Source organism: Cuculus canorus, chromosome Z, assembly GCF_017976375.1.
Source record: "Cuculus canorus isolate bCucCan1 chromosome Z, bCucCan1.pri, whole genome shotgun sequence".
Classification (NCBI taxonomy): domain Eukaryota; kingdom Metazoa; phylum Chordata; class Aves; order Cuculiformes; family Cuculidae; genus Cuculus; species Cuculus canorus.
The window spans coordinates 47,069,679-47,095,108 of NC_071441.1; the positions used below are offsets into that span (position 1 = coordinate 47,069,679).

The window sequence follows — 25,430 nt, forward strand, 5'->3', positions numbered from 1 at the left end:
GAGATGTGAGGAAATGACAGCAGGTTCCTGCCCACCTGCCCAGCACTGCAGGCATGTCTCCCCTGTGACACCCTCAGCCTTCCAGGTTCCCTTCATATCCCAACAGATATGAAGCTCTGCAAGTGGGAATGAGGATGATGTGCTCATAGCCTTAATGTGGACGATGGTTCTCATAGTCTAGAAACACTCCCAAGGTTAAGACACTCTAAGCCCACCATGAAAACAGCTTCTCTAAAGAAGAAAAGATGGGTTATTGTCATAGGGGACTCCCTTCTGAAAGGATCAGAATGCCTGATATGCAGACCAGACCCATTTCACAAGGAAGTCTGATGCCTACCCGGGGCCTTAGTTAAAGATCTGGAAAGAAAATCCCCAACTCTAGTCAGGCCAACACATTATTATTATTCACCATAATAATAAACCATTCTATGATTCCATGATTCTATGACTGTTTTCAGCATTTAGACTGCATATAGGCAATTTTTTTCCAGCAATTTTTTTCCCCTGCACTGTTTGGCTCTGCTCTAGGTGACCAGGCTTAACTAGCAAGGGAGCAGATGGAGGACTCGCTGCTGCCCTCATCTCCTCCCAGGATTGCACCACTCACCAGCTGCAAGAGCAAAGACAGCACTGTCTGCACTCAAGTCCTGAGGAAGCTGGAAAGTCTGGCCAAGAAAAATTTCCCCTCCTTCAAGAAGATCTACAGCCAATACTGAGTTATTCTGCACATGGGATAACCATTCAGCAGAATTATACTGTTTAAAATGCTCTTTATCCAATAATGTTGATCCAATTCCCAGTGCTTTGGAAGCAGTGGGAAATGAAAAAAATTAAGGACATGGGATATGAGACCTTCCATTAAGAACAGGGAAAAAAGTTTTTTTTTTTTTCTCTAGGATTAAAGCTTAAGTGTTATCAATGTCACAATTAGGCTTGTGGTTGTCTTTCTCGTCTCTGCAGACTGCTCTGATTTATGGGTCAGGGAAACTGTTTAATAAAGATTTATAGAAATCCAACCTCTCTCTAGGTACTCTCCTTATGCCCTCCTTTGCCTCTCTATGTCAAACACCACTCTTCTGACAGGGTATCGGCAACACTCAATCCCCTGCTCTAGGCTCCACTGGCTGAAACTGCTCCTTTCTAGTTCATGGAAGGAGTGCACCGAAGGGCTTCATGTCCTCCCCACAATGTGCACACAGTGAGGTGGCTGCACGCCTTCTCCCATGACACAACTGCACCCAAACCAGACGCGTCCCAGAACAGCCCTTTCCTTATGGCAGCAGTGTGGTCTCCCACAGTGGGTTCTCCTGGTGTTTGCTCAGTTGAGGTCTTCCAAATCCTCTTCCAAGCAGGGGAGTTTCCTCTATCTATGGACCTAAGAGCTAGTAGGACTGGGGCACTGTCACGCAATATAGTATAGCACCTTCTTCCCATCCACCCCTTCACTGAGCCATGCCTGAGGAACCCCCAAAACACCGCTGCCCCTCAGCTCCAGCATCCTACCTGGCATTGACTGCACTGCTGCCTCGGGGGTGGCAGCAGGGATGGCATGGGGCTGCTGCTGGCTGGAGCTGACCTCAGGCTCGGCGCTCACTGAGGGCGAGCTGGCTGCCTCACCACCTGCAACCAGCTGCGGGGTGGGTGGTAGGATCTCCTCAGTGGCCGGAGGCTCCTCTTGACCAGGCAGCTGCAGGGCTGAGAGAGGGATGCTGATGGGTTTCCCGGCGGTGGTGTTGGAGCTGGTGGCTGGCACCTGTAGGGCAGCCACAGGGCTGCCGCCTGCCCCCCGTGCTGGGGAGGCCAAGGGGCCCCGGGGCGGCCGCTGTGTGACCAGCCGGGGTGGGCACGGGGGGGAGGTGGAGAGGCGCTGGGGGTCGGGGTCAGGACCCGCAGCTGGCTGGGCCAGGGTCCTGGTGGCACCCAGGCAGGAGGGTCCAGCCTGCACCTGCGGCTTAGGCTTGGACATCTGCGTTAGGGCCAGGGCTGGCCCATCGGCACCGGCTGTCAGTTCAGCGTTGGCCACAATGTAGTAGTCCTCTGGCAGCTCCTGCTTGATCTTCTTGAGGAGCACCTCGCTGCCACCCTCATCGGCAGGCTGTGCCTGGGCAGTGGTGGGCAGGATGGCAGCCGGCCGCTTGCGGGGGCCGGCGGTGGCCCGGTGGGGATGCGGCTCGAAGTCGCTGTCCTCATCAGTGACAGAAGACTCACAGACCATGTCGAAGAGGGTGGCCTCATCCTCATACTCCTCCACGGGCTCGCCCAGCTCTGATGGCTCACTGCAGTACGAGAAGTCGCAGGAGTCACGGGTGCGGGTGCAGTCCAGCTTTGTCTTCCCTGGCCGTCCTGGGTAGCGTTCCAGAGGGCTTGCCTGAGTCTCTGACGGCACTCCAAGCATGCTGGGGCTGTCTGAGTTGAAGCTGCGGCTGTCCTGGAAGCAAACACGCTCCTGGGAGCCAGCCCGGCAAGTGGCAGCCAGGGGCCAGTGGTAGGCATGGCCAGCACTACAGCCCCACATGGCTGTCAGGTTACCATGGGTCCCCTCGGAAAGCAGGTGCTTGAGGTTGGGGATGAGGCTGCAGATGGTCCCATGGCTGTGAGCCCAGCTCACCAGCTTGGAGAGGTTTTCGGAGGAGGTGTGAAGGCAGTCCTCCATGGTAGAGTATCAACAACCCCTCGCCGCTGGGAAGTCAGCTGAAAATGTGGTTCAGATCACAGGGTCTTGGCACTTATGTCTGCGTGTTGCCAAGCTCATGCTTGCTGCTCACCTGCAAATAGAGAGCAAAACCCTACTCTTCAGCACTCCCAAAGAAAGATCACATTTGCACAGGCAAATGAAACATTCGTAAATGTTTAAATAAATCTTAAAACATAAAAATCATCTGGAACATCAGGGTTGGCAATCATTCACTAATTCAGACACTCCCTTGGCACCTCATGAAACTTTATGACATTTGCCATGTTGAAAGGGTATAAGACTGATATGTGGCAGACAGGAAACTCTCCCAGCGAGGTTCAGAAAGGATCCCCTTGCTTTCTAAACTCCTTTTCAGTGAGGAGCCTAGGTGCAGCTGGATCCAGACTTAGTCTCAGACTTGGTAAACAGTTTATGTCTGTTTATACTGCTCTATGACCAGCCACTTGTGAGAGTCAAGGTTTGCCTGTCAGAGCCCTCCCAAGAACTCACTGAAAGAGTTTTGAGAAGTTGAAATGGTAAGTAATTTATTAAAGTGACAGATACAAAGATTCAGAATAGCCTTTGATAAATACACTTACTGCAATTGCTAGCTTTGATTAAGAATTGAGTGCTCTAGCAGACAATATGTTCACGAGTAAAGTCGGACAAAGCCAGAGGCACAAGTATTAGCAAAGAGGCGTCCCTGTCTGGGGACAAGAGGGAGATCAAAGCCCCTTGACACATCGTGTAAGTGGAGTTTCTGTCCTCAAAAACGAGGATTCTGAATGCCAGGTTTATACTCTCAGGGATTTTTAGAAAGGTGAGACTGAGTCAACTATCACGTGCCAACTGGCCCTTGGCAAAGTTTATTGTGTCATCACCAGTGGTACCCAGCAGCTCAGCATGCTCTTCCAGACATGCTGAATTTTTGTACACTAATACAAGGCAGGGGCCAGTACACTTACCTGATTTTACTGCAGCAGCCTCTAGCTGTGAAACCTCCGTATCACCCCAAACGTCACTGATCAGATTGAGTGTTGGACAACAATATCCACCCCATCTACCTCGCTTGATAAGCATGTTAGTAAGTAGCCTTGCTACTTCCCACTGCTGGTGCCAAAAAGTCTGAATATGTCCAGCATTCCACAGGCATTTTATGCCATCTATGCATATTTCTCAAATGTATCAAGTATCTCTCTTTCCACTCAATTTGAGAGGCATCTAAGTGAAGGCCAGACACTTTAGTTTTCAATATAAGGAAAAAACAAACAAGTCCACCCATTGCTGTGCTCTATTGACAGTCATAAGCTGTCTTAAGACTTAAGAGAAGCATAAGGCACCAGTGAAGTTTAAGTCATAGCCTTCCTTAAGATCTGAGAGTTAACCTTTTGCTTTCTTATGAAATTGTCTATTTTCCAAGGTCTAAATCTTGATTCTCTTCAAGACAAATACTTGCCATTTACATTAGAACTATTTAGAAATTTGCAGCACAAGGCATGGACCTCTGGGGCCAAGACCATGAATCTTACAATATTTCAGGTCAAACATAAAAATTTAAAACCTATTGCACATTTATCTTTTCCTGACAGAAACTGCTTCCTACCCACATGGTAGAGATACTTTCCAGGCAAGGATTCATCCTACAGGACTGCAAACCCCCAGTTTCTTGAGCACTAGGACTTTATAGGAGACCTTGCAGTTTTTCCTCTGATCCGCATTTCTTTCATCACCATCAAAAAAGACAATGAAACACGATGCAGGAAGTGCATCATCCATTTAAGTGAATAGAAAAGAATGAAAAAAATAAAAGTAAAGATTAACCACTTTTTCAGTAAACAAAGAAGAGCAAGGTATTGTAACATAGCTCAGCTAAAAGTACTGAAATTATTTACAGGCAACTTCTTAGACTGCAGCTTTCTTCTCCCTGAGTGGTTTACCAGGTTATCTGGTATCAAAAATCAACAATCTGAGTAATAACCTTCTGACGGTGTACAAGCATGGCTATAAGGTATGCCTGGAATTAAGGGTGTGGGGTTTGGTTGCTGCTTGATGAACAATAGGGCACTGCTGTGGCTAGAGGCCAGGCAGCTGGGGTAGCCCCAGCCCCAGGCATTGGGTACGGGACTGACAGATCCAGGCTGAGCCAAAATGGGTCTCCTGGACCATGGGCAGGGTGTTCCAGGGTGTTCCAGGGTGGGCTGGGCAGTGCTATTAAGGCCCACCGGTGCCCTCAGGGCCCTGACAAACAATGGAAGTCAAGTGGGAACACTCAGTTAGTATAACTTCGTTGGCTTCTTTTATTGGCTCTAAATCACCCTTTAATGTAGGAGGTTCTTCACACAAATATTTACTGTTAAAAATTATTTTTTAACTTTTATTTTGCTTATAATATACTGTATTTCACACACTTCCAGATTTAGCTGCAATCAGTCAATGCTCATTTTCCTGTTATCCAGGCTTTTTATTACATTATTTTTAACAACAACCAACTGAGATATAATTAGTCAAATGTTTCTACAATCCTACAGCAATGATTACATTGAGACAATGTAATTGTAATTGATTACATTGAGACAATGTAATTGACACAATCCAGTCCATTTCTGAGGCAGGACATTATTATCCCCTACTGTAAAGATCCTCAAGGACCATGGCTGAAACAGTTTAAAGTCAACTGTGAAGCTCCAGCTGACTTCAACAGGTCGAAACAACTTGGACTCCAGAGGTCTGTAAGCAAGTCAGCACTACACAGATGGGCCCTGACACATAGCCCTAACCCAAGGTCCTCACTACCACTCAAACAGAACTGGACAGCCTTTCTCTCTTTGCACTATTCTATTACTTTTAAAAATTAAAGTTATTTGAGTTGCTGGAGAAGATTAGTAATAAAAGAGCTCAAACAACTCAAAATTTCATGGTTGCTGGGCACAGCCTGACCTGAAAATGTCTGGAGGTTACTGCTCAGCTAAATTAATAGAGATTGAATGTACATTTATATTCCTCTAACTATAGCCATGTTTCCTATCTTGTCAGCTGTTATCTGTTAAAAAGGTCACTTTTTCAAATAAGGGGTCACATCTCAATACCATTTCAATTTGGTAAATATATATTTTAAATTATTAATCACACAAGTGGAATTTTTTTTTTTAAAGTGATCAAGGGATACTAAAGAAACTTCAGCACTGCCAGATGACAGCAAAGTCAACCCTCTTTATATACACCTGATGAAAGAGAAGTCATCTCCGGTGACTTTCTCAGACAGCCAAAAGTACCTGGGAACTTCTGTTCATCTCTGCAGGCCTTTGGAGGCTTTCCTTCCTGTGCTATGTGAACATGAGTTGCAAGACTTGGGAGAGCCTTGGCCCCTTACATTTTTCTCAAATGAAATGCAGCATTCACACCAATGTTACACCTCCTTTTGTTCCCTGCACTCTTCTACATGAAGGTGTTTAGATACAAAATGAACTGTCATGGCTCGAAAAGACTGCTACATTGTGGGTGACTGTGCCTAGAGTATGCTTTCCCTAAAATCAACACGAATTACTACCAGTGTACTCACTTGCTCTTTGAAGTCACTAGCCAGCTAGGTGCAGATAACCATTTTTGTTCCATGCCAGGAGACGTGAGGAGGCTGTGTTTTAATGGTTTTTCAGCCTGCAAGTCCCTGCCCACCCACCCTCATTCACCAGGCCCGTGTAAACCAAAACTGGAAACAGAATGGAGAAGGTTTGCCGTAGTCTTTCCTCCCCAGGCAGACACTGTGCCTCAGAAGCAGGAGCATGGGAATTTATAGATATTTTTCTGACTTCTAGGGATTTTTCCAACATCTTTGAAACCAAGCATGACATAGAGGGACGTCCCGGATAACAGATTCTTCATTTGGAGAGAGAGTAAAAATAGTGTAAGATTCAAGCTTTTCTTTGCAAAAGCTCAAGCCAGGGTGCATGCACAGAGAATAACTGCTAGAATAACTCAAATTCCATCTTCTATTATCACTCACATGAAACCCCAGCAATGGTACAGATCTCACAGTATCACCTGCAACTCAAAGCTCCTTGCATGACCCAAGACTCTGTGCAGTATAATAAACGCAAGCCTTTTAGGCACTGGAGAAGACTCCCCTTTTCGAACATAGAGCTTTAAAATATCTAGAAATTATTTCTTATGTATGATTATTTGTTTTAAGCCTTTTAAAGATACACTGTCCATCTTGACAGGAGTCAAAACTCGCAGCGCATCAGTAGTTCTGATGACTGGTATATTCAAAGATACAGACATACAATGCACCCTGCCACAGCAGAAACACCAGAAGATGGAATGAGAGACAAGGCAAAGAGGACAATCTGGAAAGTGAGCAGGGGAAAAAAGGAGAGCTAGAGTCAGAAGCTGTATCAGCACAAACCCATGGGAAGGCATGGAACTGCACAGTTGCTGCACAACCATGGATGTATCTTGGGAAGATAAAAAGCCTAGTTTGGCTGGAATCATTTTGCCTTACCAGGAAATGAGACCAGATCAACTCCCACAGTCTTGATTGTTTGTGCAGAGCTCAAAATCCAAAGACATCAGTTATTCAGAAGAAAGAACTGCAGTAGCAGTTGACAATGGCACTTTGACAGGGAGAGACTCACTCTGCAGAAAGCACAACATATCTATCATTATCTACTCAGTTTCCTGAAGAGGGACCTTGTCTGCTCAGTTAGACAGCATGCTGCTGGCTGACAGTCTGGTCTTGTTTGCTAAATCTCATTTTAAAGATTATATAAGTCCTTCATTCAGACAGGCAAGATTCAATAACATGACTCATGCTTAATAACCTGCTAACACATCTTCTCTGAAACCAAACAGTAGCTGGCAAAAACACAGTATATCTTCAATGTGAGTAACGCTGGCATTTTAACTACATTACAGATGGTGAAGCCTTAACCTTTCACAGCACTTTTCTGTAGTTCAGAGCCTAGCAATATCTAATTCAGAGTGAAGCATGTCTAGGTGCCAGAAATTCAATGCAGCTATCTGGACCCTAAATTAAGAACTCGATGTTATGGCTTTTTTAGCTTTTATGACCTCATTTACAACATGTGTCTGTAGTGACCTATGTGTGTGGAATACGTGCTATGCCAGAAAGTGTTATTATTGCAAAACTGCTCCTTGGCATCTGTTCGTGCATTAACAGGAGCATCACTTGATTTAGGAAAGGGAATTTTTTCTGTACCCAGAACCAGGATTTTACCACAGGAATTCTAATTGGTGAACGAAGGGCAATGAAAAATAGCAGTCTCTAAAGAGCATCCCTCCTCCATGTTCTAGGACGGAATTTGGCTTAGCTAGTTTCATGCAGACAAAATTCTTCCTGATCTTACTCACCCTAGTAAGGAACAAGGCCTTTGTTACCACCCAGAGAAGAAGCACAGATACCACACAAGCCCCAGGAACAACAGCAGTTGCTAGCTGAGGCCATCTTGAACATTTTCTACACACTTTTTTAACACCTCCAGCGATGGTGATTCCACAACTTCCCTGGGCAGCCTGCTTCAATGCTTAAGCACTTTTTCAGTAAAGAAATTTTTCCAATACCCAATCCAAACCTCCCCTGGCACAGATTGAGGACATGCCCTCTCATCCTATCACTTGTTACTTTGTAAAAGAGACAAAACCCTACCTCTCTACAACCTCCTTTCAAGTACTTGTAGAGAGCAATAAACTCTCCCCTCAGCCTTCTTTTATGTAGGCTAAACAACTTCCAATCAACAGAGAAGACAGAGCAATACAGAGGTCCCCACAAAGTTCTGTTGCAGATATATAGACCCCACTAGCTGTCAATATAGGATCACAGAAAGAACTGTATTTCTTCTTTCCAAAGTAAGAGGGTAACGCGGACTCAGCAGGAGCTGCTGCCTCTCACAGGTATCCAAGCGCCAGAGGCCCCAGCCATGCAACAGAGGACCCAAAATCAGGCCACTCCAAATTACCTTCCCTGCTATCTCCGATGAGGGGGACTGATACTAACGGGAGTTAAAAACTCAGCCTCTTTGTTACCATGTTTTGATTTCTGCGCTGATATTGCTATGTTATCAACTTGTCAAAGGACTGGGATGGACAACCACTCATGCAAAACAGGCCAGCAAACAGAATGGCTGCCAATAGGTCAGTACATTTTCTCTGATTTTAGACTTGAGGAGTTCAAAACTTCTGTCAACTCAAGTATTACTGCATTTACTTACTGCTTAAAAGATAAACTGTGAAGAAGAAGCAGAAAGGGAGAGAAACAACATATGCAGAAAATACTGACACCTTACAGGCAAGGTATGAATTAACTAGGTGTCCCTCTTTAACATGAGCAAAAAGGGCAGACCTCCCTCCATCTCTGATACAAACTGCACACCATTCCTTTTAACTAGGAAAACGTGGTTTTAGTTTACTGTCTCTCCAGGAAACCAAATGTTACAAATTACAGAGAAGAGGCTTACAAATCCTGGCAAGTTCTTCAAGCCTGTGAGATAGTCTGGAAATGTCCTGTGTTCTTAAACTAGAGAATGGTTCCTGCAGTTCTGCTCATTTGTCACTGTTTCCTTATCACTTTTGTACAGCCTCCAGCTGGTGTCTTCTATGGAAAAACAACTCTCACCATATGAAAATCAATGACTGCTTCCAAATTATGTGGGCTTATACTATTTGTTCATGTTTTTAGGTCTGATTAGAACTGATTTAGAAATAAATAGGAATGTACATTATGAACTAACCAAAACTTCCGTGCTAGTTTTTCACCTCCACATTTCTAGGCTTATCCCAAATTTCATACAAACTCAATCACTTACGTGTATCAAGTGCGTTCCATTTTGTGTGTCCCAGAGCTTCTGTGCCTATATCTTGGTCCTTCTGAAGTCAGCAGGAGCTCTGCTATTGAATAAGCATGCCGGAGTTTCACCCACAATGAACCACAATTATCATTCCCATCCCCAATGAGCAGCACTAAGAATGCTTTCCTGAAATTGGGGTGCAGGGGGAAGCAGAATTAAAAATAACCACACACCCCTCCAGGCAAGCAGTGCTGTTCTCCATTGAGAAAAATCTCACAGTTGTCTGTTAGACTTGCTCTGTGAGACCACAGCTCCTCCTCAGCTGATGGTTAGTCTTCAGGGAAGATGCCTTCCTTGCCAAGTGTGGCATGCCTTCAACCACAGCTGTCATCACAGCATGCTCAAGGAAAGCAGCAAAACCTGTTTGCTGGTGAAACTCCTTCTGTTGGCTGAGAAAGAAAAGAATTTGGCTGGGACAGCATTTGGGGGTTTCCTTGCCTTTTCACATGGAAGACTATCACAGGATTATGAGCCTCACAAGAGTCTGCTTCATTCACAAAATCAAATGATCCATCCATTGACAGCAGAACTGACTGAGGAACAGTTTGGGGGCTCAATCCTTAATCCAAATGTAACACTATAAGCACCACTGCTTCTATACTAGTATTTTTCCTCGGCCCCCACTAAACAGGAGCTACATGAGCCTTGCCCCTGCACAGTACTGCTGAAGCGTCATAGAAGGACCAAAAGAGGACCAAGAGCAGAAGCAGGTGAAAAGGGAACAGATGACACAGCTAATCTGAGTGATTTGACCAGGATCTCACCACCTAAGTACTTCTTTCTTCACCGATGTCTCAGTGTACAGCTTCCTCAGACTGACCTGTTCCTCACTGCATTCCCTCAGCTCACTGTGGCTCTCTTATTACAGAAACATTAATTCCTTATCATGAATACTCTACCAAGCCACCTCTGTCCTAGTGCTTCCACATCCTGAGCTTTAGTCCTCAGAAATATAGACCTGATCTTGTTGTCCTCATTTGCAGTAAGGAGGATTATCAGAGAATGCTGAAGAAACGCATGGGACTACTTCTTGCTGAGGAAAAATCTTCCTTCCAGGTAACGTGCCAGAAAGCGAAGTGAGCTTTCTACAGTTCATGAATGTATCTGCAAAGTTACTGAGCACCTCCAACATACCTTGGCAGTCCTATACTTCATTTTTTTAACTTACATCTTGCATGACCCATAAAGGACATATTCTGCCATGCTCTTCCCAGAACCTCTGTAGCACTAAGGTAATCCTTCAAAATATTAACCATCCAGAGTGCTTATAACTAAGTAGTGTACAGCTGAATTCAGGAAAGATTTCAAGATTTTTAAACCACTGATAGTGTAAACATAGTTGTAGTGCTTGAATAGTGTAAACATGGAAGACAGAGAAATCCTGCTTGATCCATTCAGTATTTAGCAAGTGCATCCCTGAAACTTTCTCTCAAAGCCTCAACGAAACATAACTCATTTTCTTAATGCAGACAACTCTCACCGTGGTCTGCAGTGAAGCTCCAAGAGATGAGATGGACTCGGTATGCTGGCTTGAAAGCTGTGCTTCTTCAGGCTGACAAATGAAAGCAAATTTTAACACTAGCGTTTCTGCAGACTTACAGACTGTTAGATGAACTACCCGGTGACTGCTGTATGCCTCCAGGTTAGTGACACATGCTGAGGGAAACTGCAGGAACCTAACATGGAAAGAATTTTCCCCTCTACTTACACTCCATGAACTGCATTCAGATTTGGTGTTTCATCTCACCAACGTGCACTGCTGGGTAGCATTTGTAGCTGCTTGCATCACCAGCAAAATCTAGCTTGCCTGTCTCATCTCCTTGCAATCACTATCTCTGCCTCAGCACTTCAGTTTAAGTTGCATCTCCATGTTAGAAGTTAATAAATAAGTACCCTCTTGCAAAATTTTTAAGGCCTTGTTGAGGGCATGGGAGTTGCATATATATGTACCACTGAATGAAGACAACTGTGTGCTCAGTGCACGTACAGGGATTTATTTCTGGCTATACCTAAATTCCAAGCCTGGAGAAGGAAAAGATGTAGAAATGAACACTCAAGTCTTCATCAGATCATGAACCGGTTTTCAGAGGGTTGCTCCAATGTAATAATTTTTGATGCATTTTTAAAAATTGCAGAGTCTTGATGGAGGGAAAACACAATTGGTTTTAAATGTCCTTGAACTGAATCCATGACCTAAGACCTGCATTATTGAACTGCTAAAACATCAGATTCCTCATGTAGGTAGGATGAACCTAGCCCTGCCTCATGTCTCTTTGAGCCACTATCAAATTTAAATTTCAGCATGCTGCCTGCTTGAGCAGCCAAAAATGACCAAATATCTATGTTAGGAATGCTTCTACATAAAACAGAACTTCCAAAATAAAAACGCACCAGTTTGTCCTGCTTTTAAAAACATAAATGCTCTATCACCCCACACGAAACAACAATTTACCCACTGTTCACTCCAGCATTCACACTAGTACCGAATAAGGAAGCCTCTGGGATAAAAGGTGCTCTGGGGAGGAGGCTGAAGTGACAGTGACCAGGAGTTCTGCATCCAGCCAACACCTGAACAGTTTAAACAGCTCTGCTGAAACAGTGCTGGGGTAAAGACAGAGTATTCGTAGTGTCACCACGAGCTTTATTAATAGGACTGTTGACAGCAACATCAGGGTAAATACAACAGTGACACCACTGTACAAATGCTATACCATGCAACCAACAAGACAGCTCAGAGAAGTACTTGAGAAGAAGCCTGTGCATTAGGATTAATAAAATATAGCAGTATGGCAGGGAGACTTACTGTGGCCTTAAGTCAATCTTAGCCATCTCTCATATTTTTCTACCTCTTTATTCAGCAAATGACATGATATATAAAAAACAGTAATATGAAATCTACCCGGGATGTGAGCCAGTAAAAGCAAAGATTTGCATTCAAATACAAGCCAGTCAGATAAGAAAATTAGAAATGCTCCACTAAACTATGAGCCAATTTCTTTGCTGCCACTGGAAACACCTCTAGCTGTGAGCCTCTAACTTATTATAATTGATCAATTCATACTATCCTAAAATTTAAACCAAAGTTAAAACAGATTACATTTTAAGATCACTAAGATTGGCTCCTTGAGAGTGCCCAAACAGACACCTGATACTGTATGCATCTATAGTTGAGGAGTTGGTGGCAGCCCCACAGGGCAAGCAGCCTGACCTGCTCTTGCTTTTCATGGAGAAAAGTAGGCAGCAGGCCACAGTGCAATGTGGAGATCTTGGGGAGAGAGCCTACCTAGACTGTTCTGCATGGCATTTCGAAAGCTTGTAGGTCTGAGTTCAGCAGGACTGAAGCTACAGATACTTAAACATCTGTACATGGAAAAGGTCCCTTTAACCGTGGCTGGTTCAGTCAACCCAGGTTCCAGTTTGTAGAGGCTTTTATATAACCAAAAGGATGGATAAGCAGTGAGTAGGATTTTCAGACTGTAGACATGAAAACATCTATAAAATCTGACTCCAAGTGTCTAAAACCTGTCAAAGTTTTAGACAGGCAAGTTCCAAAGCCTTAGCCAAAAAAGCTAAATTCATTTTCTTTCTCATCAGTGCAAGATCTGGCATGTACAACACAAGAGATTTAGGGATGGTGCAAGATTAAGAAGCAGAAAGAATGCCCAGGATATTCATGTTTTACATACAGAGGCACTGGCGGCTGGCACACAGAAGATGACTTTGGAAGAAGAGCTCTGTCTATCGTGGAGGGCTCTTCAAGAGTTAGTTAGTTCCTCTAGGAGATTCAAACCCAGAAATGTAGTCTTTGAACAACTGGAGTTCATAACAACATGCTACTTACACTGCTTAATGATCTTCAAAGTCTGTTCTTGCTATGCTTCATTAGTACTGGACCTATTGCACCAAACAGATGAGGAAATTCCTTCCAAAATCAGCCATGTCTGCCCACACAGGTTCGTTTCATGACTAGAGTGAGAAATGACCCTAGACAAAATGCATCCTAGTAAAACTAGCCGAATAAAAGAAATTACATAGCTATTTATTTTAAGGTACACACCTCAAAAACACACCACCAAGAAATGCATCCACATAAAATTCTTGGTCTTTCCACAGACAACAGGAAAAAACTTAAAAATACAGCTCTTTCCATCTGTGGTACTCCAGACTCTCTCTTCTCTTGCCAATTAAAAGACAGACAGTAAACCAAAATATTTCTTAAAACACAGTAGATTTCAAAGATACCGGAAGATATTTTACTGTATCAACTTGGCAGTGTTTTCAACTAATTCTTTCACGAGGCTGCATTTATTTGAGCCTTTGAACAGAGTCAGCAGAAAACATACAGTTATTGCTCATTTAAAAAAAAGGGGGAAAAAACCCCATTTATCCCATAAATATGAATTGAAGTGTCATACCCTATAGTTATTCCAGAGACACTGATATCAATACCCAATTTCTTCTAACTCTCTCCAGATATGAATAACCTATTAGCAACTAATTACAATCCCTGGAAAACATGCCAGGAATAACTGAAGATCACAGTCTAGGTAACAAGTCTAGGTAAGTCTAGCTTTCTAACATACGTAATTACTAATCTAATTTTTGTAAACATTTTTGGCAAGCACATGCAAACATTAGGTACCCAATCACTCAGTTGTGTCATGGAGCGTATTTGCATTTGAAGCAAGTGAGGTCTCCTCTATATAACTGTTCATGCAGATTCAGCAGAATTCTGGATATTTCTTGTTTGGAGAAACAGAGCAGAACCTAGACAGGCTATGTTAGAATTATACCGAGGAGTGATACAGGCCCTTATTTATAAATGAGAAACCAAACAGAAAGGAGAAGAGGTGAAGAACATGCTGATGTTAGTTCAGGGGCTAAGTGTATTGAACTGCCCTGGCCAGCTTTATTGAATTTCTTCTACGTTTTTCCAAAAGGACTTATTTGGCAATGTGCTTGGACAGCTTAATCTCCTGTCCTTTCAGACAGAGCTGCTCCAGTCACAGTTCCTGATTATTTACTATTAAGGTGAGTCTAAAACAAACAAATGTTGTATTGTGTATTCTTGTATTAATGCCCGGCACCATTCTTCAGGTGTCTGCAAACACAGCTGGCTTTTTCCAACCGCAAACTGTTCCCATTGAGACAGTTGGTGGGGAGAGCAGCACGTTGGTGGGGCTTATACAAGGGAGTTCATCAGTAATGTCAAGACTGGGTGCAGTCTGGGTTGCAGAGATCATGCATTGGTGGAGTTCACAGTCCTGAGCGGTATGGGACAGCCAAAGAATAAAGTCAGGACCCTGACTTTGAGGAAAACAAAATTCCAGCTCTTCAAGGAGTGAGTCAATACGGCCCACTGGGAAACTGCCCTCAGGAACTAGGAAACAGAACAGAGCTGGCAGATCTTTAATGATGCTTTCCACAAAGCACGAGAGTTCTCAGTCCCCGAGTGTAAGGAATCAGGAAAGGGAGGCAAGAGGCCAGCAGGGCTGTGTAGAGACCTGCAGGTCAAACTCACTGTCAAGAAGGAAATGCACAGGCAGCGGAAGCAGGGACAGGTTTCCTGGGAAGAGTAAGGGGAAAATGCCTGGTTGTGTGGGGATGGGGTCAGGAAGGTTAAGGCACGGATAGAGCTGAACTTGTCAAGGGATGCAAAGAATAAATAGAAGGGACATACAGGTATGTCAGCCAGAAAAGCAGGTGAAAAAAAAAGTGTACCTCTGCAATGAGCAAGACTGGCAAACTGGTACAAAAGAGAAGGAGATGGCTGAGCAACTCAAGAACTTCTTTGCCTCAGTCTTCGCTAGCGACCTCTCTTCCCACAGCTCTCAAGCGGATGGACCACAAGAGTGGGACTGTGGGAGTCAAGACCCTTCCACTGTAAGAGAAGATCAGGTTTGTGACCACCTGAGGAACCTGAACATATATTAAGTCTATCGGACCTGACAAGATACCTCCCAGAGCCCTGAGGGAATTGGCTGATGTGATTTCCAGGCCTCTCTGCACAATATTTGAAAAGTCACAGTAGTCTGGTGACTGGAAAAAGGGAAATATTAAACTTGTTTTTAAATATGGTAGAAAAGGGGGTCCTGGGAACTACTGACCTATGAGCCTCATCTCTGTGCCTGGGAAGATCATGGAACATATCCTCCTAGAAGCCATGCTAAGGCACATGGAGGACAGGGAGGTGATTTGAAACAGCCAGCATGGCTTCAACAAGTGCAAGTCCTACCTGACTGACCTAGTGGCATTTTGTCATGGAAAGTCTACATCACTGGGCAAGGCAAGAGCTATGGATGTCATCCATTTGGACTTCTGTAAGGTGTCTAACATGGTTTCTACAACATTCTTCTCTCTAAATTGAAGAGATATGGATTTGATGGGTGGACTGTTCAGCGTATGGGAAATTGGTTGGATGGTCACATTGAGAAGTTAGTGGTCAACAGCTCATCATCCAGATGGAGATATGTGACAAGTGATGTCCCTCATGTGTCATTATTGGGACAAGCACTGTTTATTATCTTCATCAATGACAAAGACTCATGATTGAGTGCACCCTCAGCAAGTTTGCAGGTGACACCAAGCTGAGTGGTGCAGTTGTCACACCAGAAGGATGGGATGTCATCCAGAGGGACCTGGACAGGCTCAAGAAATGGGCTTCATGAGGTTCAACAAGGCAAAGTGCAAGATCCTGCACCTCGGTTGGGACAAACCTGAGTAAAAATACAGGCTGGGGCATGAAGGGATTAAAAGCAGCTATGCCGAGAAGGACTTGGGGATACTGGTGGATGGAAAGCTGGACATAAGCCAGCAATGTATGCTTGCAGCCCAGAAAGCCAACCATATCTCGGGCTGCATCAAAAGAAGTGCCCAGCAGGTTGAGGGAGGTGGTTCTGCCCCTTTACTCTGCTCTGGTGAGACACCCACCTGGAGTACTGCATCCAGCCCTAAAAGTCCTCAGCACAGGACATACACAGACCTGTTGGAGTGTGTCCAGAGGAGGGACACAAAAATCATCAGAGGGATGGAATACCTCTTCTATGAGGAAAGGCTGGGAGAGTTGGGGTTGTTTAGCCCGGACAAGAGATGACTCCAGAGAGACCTTATTCTGGCCTTTCATACTTAGAGGGGATCTATAAGAAAAATGGGGACAGACTTTTTAGTAGTGCCTGTTGTGACAGGACAAGGGGTACTGGTTTTAAACTAAAAGAAGGTAGATCTAGACTGGATATAAGGTAGAAGTGTTTTACACTGAGGTTGATGAAACCCGGGAACAGGTTGCCTAGAGAGGTGGTAGATGTTCCATCCCTGGAAACATTCAAGGTCAGGTTGGATAGGGCCTTGAGCAATCTGATTGAATTGATGATGGCTCTGCTCATTGCAGAGGGGTTGGACTAGATGACCTTTAAAGGCCCCTTCCAACCCAAACTCTTCCATGATTCTAAATTTAACCTACACACTGTCTGCCAGATTGGAAGTAATGGACCAAGGAATACTTCTAAAACATAAAGAAAAAAAAACAAAGCCTCACAGAGCATTTTAAAAGGCTTGTATTTAGAATAGCTGTGGCACGTGAGAATAAATCTGCCAAAGACAAAAAAAGCAAGAAATTAAAATATCTTGGCTGTACACTTTTGAAAGATAGATAGGGAAAGGGCAGTCAAAAGATTTCTCTTTCTGCAGCACAGCTGTGCAAGTTAAACATTTAATGGCTAAGAGCACTGTGTTTGGTAACCAGCCATTAAAAAAGACGTTATTTAAAGGGAAAGCTTCTGGTTGTTTACATCTGGAGTCCAATGTAATGGATAGAGCAAGGAGTGGGGTGGGTGGAGAACAATATTTCGGACAAATACATCATTTGGCAGGCAGCATTGGCTCTGTGCCACCAACAAGAAGTGATACTTGAGCCAACCCTGTGCAGATACAAAAAAACAAAGAAGAAACCGTCTATCCCATTGCACAGAGATCTTTCAGGTCAGCAGCAAGGGAAGGAGATGGCACCAGAGACTATCTCGCCATGGGGCAAGCAGTGCTTGGTGAGACTGACCTGTTAACCCAGGTCGCTGCAAATGTGGCATGTTTATCACTGGAGCTCAGTGCAAATCTGAACTATAGCCACAGCTGTGTAACGTCGAATATCTGGCTTATCTACAGTGGTATTGTTCAGGGCTCCCTGTTTTGGTGTCATTCTGTATTTATTAGTTTCACATTTTAAAAAGAACCAGTTTGCTTCTGCTACCTATGGAACAGTTTTGATGCCAGTAATGTCTTATGTTCATGACACCAGCAGTAAACATTAGGAAAATGCTAACTTAAAATATCAGTGTCAGCAAAAAGCCTCCCGAAAACCAAAACACTGATATATTTCATACAAATATCCATCAAAAACACAAGTGGCAATGCTATTACTGGGCTAAACTGTTCAGTGAAACAGAAGAACACTGTCCCAGCACTGCTTTAACAAGTGCTTCCAAAGAAAATTAAAGACCAACTTTAATAACTACTGTTAAGATAGTCATTCTTTATGCAACTGTCCCACTCAAATACCCAGTGCCAGTTTCAGCAATATAACCTTCTTAATGCTTTCTTATAGCATGTGACTGCCCCAACAATGCTACCATTAAGCATAAAGGCACAGAGAAACATGTGAGACATTTAGATCTGTTCAGAGGGACTGGTGGAAAGTAACATGAAAGTTTCATGCCTGGCTCAACTTCATCAGCTTTGTTCAGCTCCTGCACCTTCAAAGCACATGCTGCTGCCATGCATGTCTCAGTCAAGTGGGACTCCCAGTTGCCAGTCATGTGACAGATCCTGAGTGATGCACAGTTGAGGGCATTTGCCTGATTTTCTTCGCACCTCCCCATTCACGCCATGCTAAACTCCTTACTCACTCAGGTTAACATAAGCAAGATAGATCTCACTAGTGCAATAGTTTGCACAGTCTTGAAATTAGGGGGGAATTTGGGTCAGGATGAAGAGCTGAAGCAGCATGTGCTCTTCGTGCCACACAGCAGAGAGGGAACTGTCAGGAACACTCTTGGTGAGCAGGACATGCACAGGTGCCTGTAAAGTTAAATTCACAATGCTTATATATTATTTCTCAAACTACCCTTACCACAGAAAATCAAGGATTGCCATTTATAGCAGTTTCTAGACAATATTCTCTTTTAACTGTAAAGAAGAAGCTGGCAACCAGACAGGTCATGGGTTTCATGTACCTCAGCAAAAGTTCCTGAAAAACTGCTCTCCCCAGCAGTCTGCAACTTCCCACTCCCAGCTCATTCAGTCCCCAGGATGCACTGCAGAGGTCTTTACAAACACAAACCAAATCAGAATAAAACAGGATTTTGTCAGAACAAATGCTGTGTCTTGCCCCAGGATAAGCATGGTCATTCTGGCTGTCTGCCCAGGTTACTCTGTCCTCCACTAGCTTAAAAAGCAAATGCATCTCATAAGGAAAAGCAAAAAAACTTTCCATCTCTGTCAGCAAAATGCAGGCATTATTACCTTGCACAGGCAAGTCTTGTAGCTTGCATCCTGCAGGTGCAGTGGAGTGCACAAGGCCTACATGCATTACATACAGCAAACTGTATTTCCTGATGAGCATCAAGCAGTGCCTGATAGCCCTTTCATTGCCTATCTCTTTTCTTTTTGTTGCCTAGCTGTACTCCCTTTCTCCTCAAGGAATTACTGGCTAAAGGTGCCATCCCCAAAAAGACACCGTTGTATATTGCTCCCTCACCTTACCAGAGAAAAAATATTGCTTTGGCCTTGTGAGCGAGGAAATGTATTTTGTATCTGACTTCTGCCATGTTCCCAGACCTTGCTGACGTGAAAGCCAAGAAAGCAACAGGAGAGTGTTACTCCTAAACTGCTGGGACAGCTTGTGCTGCTGTCCAAGTGCAGTTTGATTTGCAATTATTCATTCACTTCCCCCCTCCTTTATCTTTGTTATTGCACATGTGTCCTTTGCAACACAGCTCAAGAGCATCAACCCACCAGGGCTCAGCCTGCACCTAACTTGGCCATCGCCTGGAAGCCAACCATGGTGGCTCAGGTGCTTGTTAAGATCATAAACCATTCCTGCACCTTCTTTCTTGAGCACTTTTCTCCTTCACCTGGAGAAGTGCAGATTTCATTACTGCTCAGTGGAGCCACGCATCTACCAAACCACACTGCTTATTATTTTTACCTACCTTAGAAGCTGAGGCAGCCTCTCAGACACACTGCCCCCTCAAAAGAAGTCATGTTTACATGACTTTGGAAAAGGACCCAGTTGCCCTCAGTGATGTGGGTGAGAGTAGGGGTTATTCTGCCCATTTTGTGCCTCTCTGACCTAACAGACGGCCAGACTTGCACAGCTCGAGCCCAACACTGCAACATACTTCTTTCATCCTCTGAGTTCATCCCTTTACAGGCACGAAGGACAATCACTGTAACTGCCAACACTCTCGTGCAGAGCTGGGCTTATTGCCCCAGAGGTGTTTCTCATCTTGGAACACAGTCAGGAGCTCAGTGGTCTGGCTGCACATAATGCCCTTTAGCAATAAAACATGCTTTAGCACAGGTCTCTCTGACTCAGTTTCTCCTTCTGTAAAAAGGAAGCCACGTCTCTGCAGTGCTAAGGGTAATGCAGCACAGACAGCTGGCATAGCAATCCTTGGGGTCTTCAGGGACAGCTGGATGGAAAGCAGACAGGGCCAAGACAGATCATTGATGGACTGCCTCACAGGGAACCGTGGTCTCCTACCTAGAGAATCTGATTCAAAACTTAGGTTTCCCTTCAGCGATTTATACCAAAATACTGTAAGCTCTTTCTGGAAGCATCAGTCCTGAATTCTGTGGCTTTTGAAGCAAACTTGAGTTTGAGAGTCCCACCTCATCTCCCACTTCAACAACACTGAGGTACCTAACCATGATGTCATCTTGCGCACCAGATAATTTCTTGCATCAGTTTATTTCCTACTCCAATGGCTGGAAACTTCCCTCAAATTTTACATTGATTTCTTCCTTCTGTCATTCTCCATCTAAGGATATTACTGATATTTATATCTTCAGAGCACTCAGGCAAAGTAATTTTTTATCACTTGAGATTTTCTTCCCCTTCATGGTTTATTCTGACACTGAACTATTCCCAAACTATCTTCCTGCCACCTCCTACCCTTTGAGCAAAGGTATATTGGTTTCTTACAACAGTTGATCATGAACTAGCTGTTAAGTACTAATGCAAATATCGATTTTTAATGACAGAACTACAGCCCTAGCAAACAACGCAATTACACAGAAAACCACTAGCAAAGTAGTTGTTTACAAAATAAAAGCTTTTCTGAGACAAGTTCTGTACAGGAAGTTCAGACAGCACCACCTTACCCTTTCCAGACACAGTATCTGATACTAGGCAGATGGTGGTAGTATCAGGTACACATATATCAGATACAGTAAATAAGACACAACTAATGCAAAATGTAAGTTTCATTCTGTTTCTACTTGCTTGAGACTGCACTGCATGCATTAACTTATCTCGAGCTGAATGCAACACATCTGACCAAACCCATCACTGAAGACTGAATTAAATTTCCTCGGCAGTAATATTATTATATATGCAGCATGTTTATCTCGTGCTGTCTTTTCTATTTTCTGTCTTAAGTGTCTTGAAAATGTAAAAGCAATTCAATTTGCTGCCTACTCAAATACTTTCTACCAAACAATCTAATGGGTCAAACCATGTGAAAAATGCTGTTTTCTTTTGTGAGTCCCTTGAAACCAGCAAAAACCACACACACACAACAAAAACAAGATCTTGTTTCTCAAATAGCATGGCATATCAGCAGAAATTTTACCCTGACATCTTTCTGAATTCCTTACAGCATAATTATAAACACCACAAAGGTGACACACTTCTATTATTTTTGAGCAAATATCTTGCACAGGCAAAGCATAATTAATTAAAAGTAGTGCAGCACTTAAATGCAATCAAATAGGATCGCACTTATACAACACTCGTGACAGAAAATGGCTACACCCCTGATGGCTGTAAGAGTCTTTCAAAGTAGTCATTAAATAGAGAGGAAAGGTAAATCAAGCAGATGAAAATTACCTATTTGACTTTATTGACTTGACCCTCAATAAAGCTTCAATAAGGTACCTCATGCCTTAGAGATAAGGTATTAATTCACGTAAAAGTGGTATGCAATGGGAACAGCGGACTTTCCAACTGTGTGAGAAACACCTTGCTGACAGAGAGCTCTGGCATTAGTCATGGGGGCTTTGGTCCAGCTCTATCAGTCACAGGTTGGCTGAGAGGAAGCTTTTACACCAGACAGCACTGCAGACCTCTGCTCAGGCAGTCCCCAGAAGCACATTTCCTGGGACATCAGACCTGGACAAAAAACACATGCATGAAACTCAATGCTCCTCTGAACTGTGAACCGTGAAGTCAGAAATCTCCAACAAACCCCAGAGGAATGGGAGGTTCATCCACACAAACACTCTGGTTCTTCTGCACAGTCATGATGTCCTCACCTAGTGCCATACTCAAAGGCTGCATTAACTTTACAGTAAGATTTGTACAATATCATCAAGGCAAACAGGTGTGTCCTTCACACCCTCCTACCAACATGTTAACCCAGTCCCAAAACTCTGACAATGACATCTGTGAGGGCCATAGCAAAACTGCGTTTTGAGCAAAAACTCCAGCTCCCTCGTTCACACAGGAGTCTCAAGAGTCACACACAGATACTCCTCCATCTCCTCCCTGAGAGGTACAATGAAGTCCCTCCTGATGAATGACCTTGGTAGGGAAGGGAATAAGCATTGGCCATCCCGATTTCTTCTGAAAAGCCACAGTCTGCTGAGGAAATGAGAGAGGAAAAAAAGTTTGGCAACTCCCTTGGAACAAATCAATGAAGATCATTGCTCAGTGGCCACTATTAGTGGAAAAAAGGGGATTTGATGAAAAGGATGGGCTTAACCTAATATGACAAATTTATTCATCACCTTCCACTGAAGGAGCAAGAACAACTTCTCCAAAAGGAAAACAAATCGTTGAGCTCAAAGGGCAAGCCCAGAGATTTTTAAATACACAAACACACACATGGATTCATGCCTCTTTGTTTTATAAATTCTGCTGAAGTGATTCCAGGTTTTTACTTCCCCCATCTTAATCTTCACAGTATTATCCCATGTAAATACTTCTGCACCAGTTAAATGGTCTGTAAACTAAGCTAATCAAACACAGACGAACAGTTTAATCAGTATCTACGAGGTCAGTAGAGGTGAAGACAGTTTTAGAGATGCCTGAGTGAAAAGAGATCACTTAGCTTTACAGAGTTAACTATCCAACAGAAAAGCATCGAATATTAACACACACACACATACACAGGCACAAAGCAATAAATTGCAATGGTTAATAGTGCATGTCTTTGCTATATGGCTCTGAGCTTCTATTTCTCTTTGACTTCTGGCTAGACCAAAACAAAATTTAACCATCTTTGTGAGACTGCTCAAATGCATACAGGAAGCAGTGCATTAAAGCAGATGTAGCATATTGAAGAGAGCTCAATTAAAATGTGGACCGTTTCTTGCAAATAAAGGGCTAGATGAATAACCACCCTCCATATAAATTGCTTGATGCTGTATTCCAGTAATGCTCCACTATCTTTTGGAGCTGTTCCAAAACAGGACTTACTCATGAAGCTCAGAATAATGTATTCTCTTCTAGCCTGAAAGAAACTGTAAATCCAAATTTACACATTTTTAATTTTTTTCTCTGACAGATGGCCTTTTTTTTTTCATACATTTGAACACATTACTAAGAAGGGCTGATGTACATTTCCATACTGAAATCAGTCTTATTATTTCAGAATATATTATCTACTCAGACAAAAATCTAGCTGAAGGGGAAACATATTCACAGACAATTTGGAAAAAACAAAAATCAGGAAAAAATGCACAGAACTTAATTATCTACTATAATTTGCAAGCATTAATTAATTAGTGCTTCTGTTTCTCAGAGGATGACTCACCTGTGTTTTACTGGATTGTACCATAATGTCTAATATGTTATAGGACCGAGCCCTTACATTATTTACAGTAAGACAAAGGGAAAAAAAACATCTAGATGCTGTGGATTTATATTGCATATATAATTGTCTAGCTTTCTTCCTTCAGCCCCACAATAAATATTTTCCCTCCCTTGAATCAAGACAGATTTGTAAAATCAAAATATCTGAGACCTAGCTCTCCCCAGCCAAAAAAATCTTTAATCATCACCAATTTTTCAATCAAATCACACTGCTTGTTCAGCAATCAGCACTTTGCCATATTTTTAGGCTGATGCTAGGTACCAGGTCAGACAAAGTGGATGGAATCTTATGTTGCTTGTTTTAATTCATAATATTCAGTCAGCAAAAAATTGCCATTTACGGGGTTCTTAGCTATAACCTGCTATGAATTGAAGCTGTCTGCAGAAAATGGAATTAAATAGAAAGAGGTTCTGCCCATGAGTTACTTGCATGAGGTTTGGTGTTTTTTTTAATGTCTTGACTTGGAGGCACAAGTTTTAAACATGTAAGGAGAATCTACACTGAAATGTAACTTGAAATCTAGAAGATTTGGAAATTATCAGGCTGCTGGTGGATATTTAATGTTCATTCATTTGCTATAAACACATGTCTTTTGAACTGGTTTGGTTCCACCACAGTTATCTGTATTTTTGGAAATCTTAAACTCAAATGGTTTAACATGAAGTCATCGACACTCATCAAGTCTGCTAAAACTGCAAGGATTCACACGTCTGGCACAGATTATGCCAAGCACCTTACAGAATGGTTTCAATTGCAGTTTACTAGTTGCACAATCAATGCTTGCCTCTTGAGCCAAAAATAATTTAACACTGAGCATGTGACTCAAAGCATAGTTTTTAACAAGCATTCTTGATTTTATAGTTACATAGTAGAAGGTTAAAACACGTTTTAACTAAAAAGGGAAAAAAAAAGCAGCTCTCCCCAAGAGAGCTAAAAAAGATAGTAAGAAATTTCAATTTCAGACAGGAAATACTCACTTTCCTACTTCTACACAGACACTCAAAAAAAGACCTCTATAAAAAGCTTTAAATTATAATAAAATCTGAGTACATATTCAGCCTCACAGTGTAGAGTGGCAAGACCTGGTATGACTATGGACTGCTGTAGGGGAACAATCCACATGATGGAGACAGAACATGTTCCACTTGAATGAATACATCATCATCTTCTGTGCAGAACTGGTTTAACAGCAAGGATGAAAATCTCACATTACAGAAAAGTGTCCACTTCCATAGTTTGAGAACAGTTCATTAATTTTGTTCCATCCTGCAATATTTTGCAAATTCTAAGCTATGATATTTGGAGTGTTAGCAGCTAAAATATGCTGGCTCCTCATGGTGTGTCGCAGCGGATTTTGCAAACTATCAATCACAGGGCAACGAGGATTTTCTCTACAGCTCCAGGAAAACACTTAGCAGAGAACACAAATAAATTCTCTCCCTTCCATACTTAGACCGCAGGGACGCCAGAAGTATAGAAATTAGTCTGCCACTTCAGGTTTAAGGAGTTAAAAATAAGAAATGTTAAAAACCACTGCAATATCAACTGCTTGCCAAAAGCTCACCTATCCCTAATTTCAGCTGTCATTCTGGAACCTCACTGTGCACAAACACATGGAAGCACTCGGCTGTACCCCAGCTAGGTGTAAATACCATGCTAACGGGATGATCAAAAAAGAAAGGTGGTAGCTAACTGTTCAAGAGCTTTCCTGCACCGGGACTACTTCTAGGGAGATATCAGTACCATGGCAAGGACAAAGATGAAGATATGCTAATGGGAAAATGTTTCCTTTCCACCACTACGTTT

General features: G+C 43.1%; 1 protein-coding gene across 3 annotated transcripts in view; it reads right to left on the reverse strand.

Annotated features, from left to right (window-relative positions):
- KIAA1958 (KIAA1958 ortholog) overlaps positions 1 to 25,430 on the reverse strand; it is an 81,147-nt gene that overhangs the window by 48,722 nt on the left and 6,995 nt on the right. For all 3 annotated transcript variants that reach the window (XR_008447795.1, XR_008447796.1, XM_054054271.1), the window contains exon 2: positions 1,504 to 2,765. Coding sequence is in view for 1 of the 3 variants with exons in the window: in XM_054054271.1 (XP_053910246.1) it covers positions 1,504 to 2,653 (1,150 nt within the window). In the remaining 2 variants the exon portion in view is untranslated. The remainder of the gene's footprint in view (positions 1 to 1,503; positions 2,766 to 25,430) is intronic.